This window comes from Hyla sarda, chromosome 1, assembly GCF_029499605.1.
Source record: "Hyla sarda isolate aHylSar1 chromosome 1, aHylSar1.hap1, whole genome shotgun sequence".
Lineage (NCBI taxonomy): Eukaryota > Metazoa > Chordata > Amphibia > Anura > Hylidae > Hyla > Hyla sarda.
The window spans coordinates 585,419,704-585,425,703 of record NC_079189.1 but is presented as its reverse complement, the minus strand read 5'-3'; the positions used below and the strand labels follow the sequence as shown (position 1 = coordinate 585,425,703).

The 6,000-nt window shown below is 45.3% G+C and overlaps 1 protein-coding gene across 2 annotated transcripts in view; it reads left to right on the top strand.

Moving 5' to 3' along the window:
• The first annotated feature begins 2,914 nt into the window (after nucleotides 1-2,914).
• NPR3 (natriuretic peptide receptor 3) overlaps nucleotides 2,915-6,000 on the top strand; it is a 121,862-nt gene continuing 118,776 nt past the window's right edge. For both annotated transcript variants that reach the window (XM_056545307.1, XM_056545299.1), the window contains exon 1: nucleotides 2,915-3,599. In XM_056545307.1, the coding sequence (XP_056401282.1) occupies nucleotides 2,927-3,599 (673 nt within the window). In that variant the 5' untranslated portion in view covers nucleotides 2,915-2,926. The remainder of the gene's footprint in view (nucleotides 3,600-6,000) is intronic.

Sequence of the window (6,000 nt, the reverse complement as noted above, 5' to 3'; positions counted from 1 at the left end):
TGCGGATTTTCTGATGAGCCATTGAAGTCAATGGTAGCAAAATACGCTGCGGATTTTCCGCAGCAAATACGCTGCGGAAATTCTGCAGGTAATCCGCCCGTGTGAACGTACCCCTAACCTGGTTACTATAGTGGAAAATAAAGAATTCAGCTCTGCTACATTTCACATCTATGCTTCCTATACTACATTAACTTTGTCATATTGGTAAATGACACATTCAGCTCTACTACATCGCACAAGTAAAAATACAATATTATGTTAACTTATATTAAAGTGTAGTTATTATAGTGGACAATTAATTCAGCTCTGCTACATTCTACATCTACGCTACTTCACTATTCAGCTCTGCTACATTCTACATCTACGCTACTTCACTATTCAGCTCTGCTACATTCTACATCTACGCTACTTCACTATTCAGCTCTGCTACATTCTACATCTACGCTACTTCACTATTCAGCTCTGCATCCCCCAATTAAATGTACAATATTACAGCATTATAAAGAACCTATTAAGTTCTGGTGTAAAATGACAAACTCATTGCTGCTTTATCCTAACCCTACACCCACTATATATCAGTGGTCTCCAACCTGCGGACCTCCAGATGTTGCAAAACTACAACTCCCAGCATGCCCGGACAGCCAATGGCTGTCCGGGCATGCTGGGAGTTGTAGTTTTGCAACATCTGGAGGTCCACAGGTTGGAGACCACTGCACTATAAGTTCAGCTCTGCTGCTTCTTTATGCCTTAGTCCGGTGTTCCGCAACCTGTGGCTCTACAGCTGTTGCAAGGAGTTGTAGCTTTGCAACTGCTAGTGAACCACAGGCTGGAGAGATCACTGCATGATGGGAGTTGTAGTTTTGCAACAACTGTAGAACCACATAGGCTGGAGATTATTTTTATAATGTAAGTTGGTAATTTGGCAAAATGATGGGAGTTGTAGTTTTGCAACAGCTGAAGAACAACGCAGACTGGAAATCAGTGCATGATAGGAGTTGTAGTTTTTCATCAGGAGAACAACAAGCAGGTGGTGATTGCTTGATGGGAGTTGTAGTTTTGCAACTACTGAAGACATTTGTAACAACTAGAGAACCACATAGGCTGGAGATCATTTTATAATGAGAGTTGTAGTTTTGCAACAACTTTACAACCAGCCTGGTCAGCACTACATGATGGGAGTTGTAGTTTTGAGACAAGTGAAGAACAACATAGACTGGAAATCATTGCATGATAGGAGTTGTAGTTTTGCAACAATTAGAGAATGACAGGCTGGTGATCAATGCATGATGGGAGCTGTAGTTTTGTAATAACTGGAAAACAGCATACAGGTGGTTATTTCATGATGGGAGTTGTAGTTTTGCAACAACTTTACAACCAGTCTGGTCACCACTACATGATGGGAGTTGTAGTTTTGCAACAACTGAAGAACACAGGCTGGAAATCATTGCATGATAGGAGTTGTATTTTTGCAACAACTAGAGAATCACAGGCTGGCGACCATTGCATGATGGGAGTTGTAGTTTTGCAATAACTAGAAAACAGCATGCAGGTTGGTTATTGCACGATGGGAGTTGTAGTTTGGCAATGACTGGAAAACAACATGCAGATGTAGTTGTAGTTTAGCAACAACTAGAGAATGAAAGGCTGGTGATCAATACATGATGGGAGTTGTAGTTTTGCAACAACTTTGCAACCAGTCTGGTCACCACTACATGATGGGAGTTGTAGTTTTGCAACAGCTGAAGAACACAGGCTGGAAATCATTTCATGATAGGAGTTGTAGTTTTGCAACAACTTTACAACCAGTCTGGTCACCACTACATGGTGGGAGTTGTAGTTTTGCAACAACTGAAGAACACAGGCTGGAAATCATTGTATGATAGGAGTTGTATTTTTGCAACAACTAGAGAATCACAGGCTGGTGACCATTGCATGATGGGAGTTGTAGTTTTGCAATAACTAGAAAACAGCATGCAGGTTGGTTATTGCACGATGGGAGTTGTAGTTTGGCAATTACTGGAAAACAACATGCAGATGGTTATTGCATGATAGGAGTTGTAGTTTTGCAACAACTTTAAAATCAGTCTGCTTGCCACTACATAATGGGAGTTGTAGTTTTGCAACAACTTAAGAACATAGGCTGGAAATCATTGTATGATAGGAGTTGAATTTTTGCAACAACAAGAGAATCACAGGCTGGTGACCCTTGCATGATGGGAGTTGTAGTTTTGCAATAACTAGAAAACAGCATGCAGGTTGGTTATTGAATGATGGGAGTTTTGCAACAACTAGAACTCCAAAGGTTGGGGCAGTGTTTCCTAAACAGGGTGCCTCCAGCTGTTGCAAAACTACAACTCCCAGCATGCCCAGACAGCCGAAGGCTGTCTGGGCATGCTGGGAGTTGTAGTTTTGCAACAGCTGGAGGCACCCTGGTTGGGAAACACTTGGTTGGGGGAATGCTACCTCCAGTGAATGGAGCTGTTAAGTGTTTGACATTCTCTGCATGCTTCTCTATTCTTTTTGCCTGCATACCAAGCACTGCTCCCCTGGTGCCTTACCCCTGGGCTCAGGTTGCAGCAGTTTTTACATTGAGTTGTTTATCCATTTATTTATTTATTGATTGATTATATATATATTTTTTTTTTTTTTTTGCCAGCAGAGACAATAGGGGTGTGTACCGCTTTAAGAAGGAGGCGGATGTCTGGGCGATGACGTCGGAATGTTAATGAGTAACTGTGGAGAAGAAAGCTCCCGGGTGAGTGCACCCTGTGTGGTCATAGGCTTGGCCGCCGCACTATTTAACCAGAGGATGTAGCAAAGGGAAAGAAGAAGGAGAATCAATAAGATCAAACAGCAGTATAGCCGAGCCATCAATGAGAAGCCCGCCGCCTGTTACCTTAGAGAACCCTGAGCACCCCCTTTAAGGATGCCCTCCTCGCCCGCACTCTTCGCCCTGCTGACGCTGCTCGTCCTAAAGGGGAGCACCAGCCTGGAGGAGAAAAAAGTCAACATGTTAGTGATCCTACCCAAGGATGACAAGTATATGTTCTCAATAAACCGCGTGCAACCCGCCATAGACTATGCTCTGAGAGCCGTGCAGAACAATGCCAGTCTGCTGCCCGGCTTTACCTTCAATGTCACCTACCGGGACTCCGACTGTGGCAACCAAGCGCTCTTCAGCCTGGTGGACACGGCCGTGAAGGTCCACACCCCCGACGTGCTGCTGGGACCCGTGTGCGAGTACGCGGCGGCCCCCGTGGCCAGGCTAGCCTCCCACTGGGGCATCCCCATGATCTCCGCCGGGGCGCTGGCCACGGGCTTCATGCAGAAGGTGGACGAGTACTCGCACCTGACCCGGGTGGCACCTGCCTACACCAAGATGGGGGAGATGTTCCTCAGCATGTTCCGCTACCACAAGTGGAGCCGGGCTATGCTGCTCTACAGCGACGACAACGTGGAGCGGAACTGCTACTTCACCGTGGAAGGGGTCCACACTGCCTTCAAGGAGGAGGGCTACCACATGGCCGTGCACAACTTCGACGAGGCCAAACATGTGGACCTGGAGGACATCATCCACTCCATCCAGAACAAGGAGAGAGGTAAGGGGTGGTCGGCCGGACGGCTTTACCTGGGCTGGGTGTGTACCGGTGATGTAAGGATAGGGGGGAAACTCGGGTCTGTAGAATAGTCACCCTGCTCTTGTGTCCTGAACAGCGTAGTTGGGTTTGTTGTTTGGTACTATCGTGATAAGTGTATGTTATAGATCACACAGGAGGAAGGGCTGTCTGGAAGTACAGAGTATTGGAGGAACTTAGATCTGCTACATCTTTAATGCTGTAACTGTATATATTGTAGCAGTAGAATAGTCACCTTGTGCATTAAACAGTGTAGTTGGGTTTGTAGTTTGACACTATCGTGATACCTGAATGTTATAGATCACATAGGAGGAAGGGCTATATGGAAGTACAGAATATTGGAGGAACTTGGATCTGCTACATCTTTAATACTGTATGAATTGTAGCAGTAGAATAGTCACCTTGTGCATTAAACAGTGTAGTTGGGTTTGTAGTTTGGCACTATCGTGATGAGTGTGTGTTTTGTATAACATAGGAATAGGGGGCAGCAGAAACGAGGTGGTCGGCCGGCACAGGGACGGCTTTACCTGGGCTGGGTGTGTACAGGTGATGTAAGGATAGGGGGGAAACTTAGGTCTGTAGAATAGTCACCCTTCTCTTGTGTCCTGAACAGTGTAGTTGAGTTTGTAGTTTGGTACTATCGTGATAAGTGTATGTTATAGATCACATAGGAGTAAGGGCTGTCTGGAAGTGCAGAATATTGCAGGAACTTAGATCTGCTACATCTTTAATACTGTATGAATTGTAGCAGTAGAATAGTCACCTTGTGCATTAAACAGTGTAGTTGGGTTTGTAGTTTGGCACTATCGTGATAAGTGTGTGTTATGTATAACATAAGAGTAAGGGCTGCTTGGAAGTACAGAGTATGGGGGAAACTTAGATCTGCTGCATCTTTAATGCTGTAACTGTATATATTGTAGCAGTAGAATAGTCACCTTGTGCATTAAACAGTGTAGTTGAGTTTGTAGTTTGCCACTATCGTGATAAGTGTGTGTTATGTATAACATAGGAGTAATGGTTATCTGGGAGTACAGAGGATATAACCTCAGAGATTAGGAGACATTTAGGTCTGCTACATCTGGAACACTGTAGGAACTGCGGAGGTAGAATAGTCATCCCGCACTTGTGCATGAAACAGTGTAGTTGAGTTTGTAGTTTGGCACTATCGTGATAAGTGTGTTTTGTATAACATAGGAATAGGGGGCAGCAGAAACGAGGTGGTCGGCCGGCACAGGGACGGCTTTACCTGGGCTGGGTGTCACGAACTTCTCGGCTCGGCGGTTGCTGACTCTTCCTGCATAAATTAGTTCAGCTTTCCGGTGGGCTGGAAAAGGTGGATACAGTCCTAGGAAAGAGTCTCCTAGGACTGTATCCACCTTTTCCAGCCCACGGGAGCACCTGAAAGCTGAACTAATTTATGCAGGATAAGTCATCAACTGCCGAGCCGAGAAGTTCGTGACGAATCGAATTTACTGTTAGTTCGCTCATCTCTAGTAGATACCTCAAGGTAAAGGAGAAACTTAGGTCTCCTACACCTGTAATACTGAATACATTGTAGAAGATGGAGATTAACCCTTCACTTGTCACTTAGCAGAGTTCATATCCTGATCGGGAGGATTCCACATTGTCTTTGCCTTCACATGGGACTTAGGGTGACCTGAACCGGCAGAATTTATGTCTTGCTCCATCCGTATCCCTTTCTGCGTTGGAGAAACGGACTATTAACCCTTCCCTTGCCTCTGTGTAGTGAATGCGGAGTGCATCCTGTTATCTGTGTGGTTTCCAGAGAGTTATCTGGAGGCACAAATGATGTAACCTCAAAGCAAATGGGGAAACTTGGGTCTGCTCCCCCCCCCCCCCTGTAATGCTGTATGTATTGCAGCAGTAGAATATTAACCCTTCACTTGGCCGTGGTCATATATATTGTAGCGGCTCCTGTAGATTTGTCACTTTAGCACAGTGTTTCCCAACCAGGGTGCCTCCAGCTGTTGCAAAACTACATCTCCCAGCATGCCCGGACAGCCGTTGGCTGTCCGGGCATGCTGGGAGTTGTAGTTTTGGAACAACTGTAGTTTTGGAACAGCTGTAGCAAATGAAGTTGATAAAGTTTGTAAATAAGACACTTGTGATGGAAAACAAGGGATATGGGGGGAACTTAGGTCTGCTACAGCGGTAGAGTAGTCACCCTGCTCTTATGTCCTGAACAGTGTAGTTGAGTTTGTAGTTTGGCACAGTTCTAATAGACATCTGTTGTATCACACATGACTTATTTGGATCATTAACCTCAAACTATAGGAGAAACTTAGATCTGCTACATCTGGAAACATTGGATGCCAGTGTTCCCCAAGCAGGGGGCCTCCAGCTG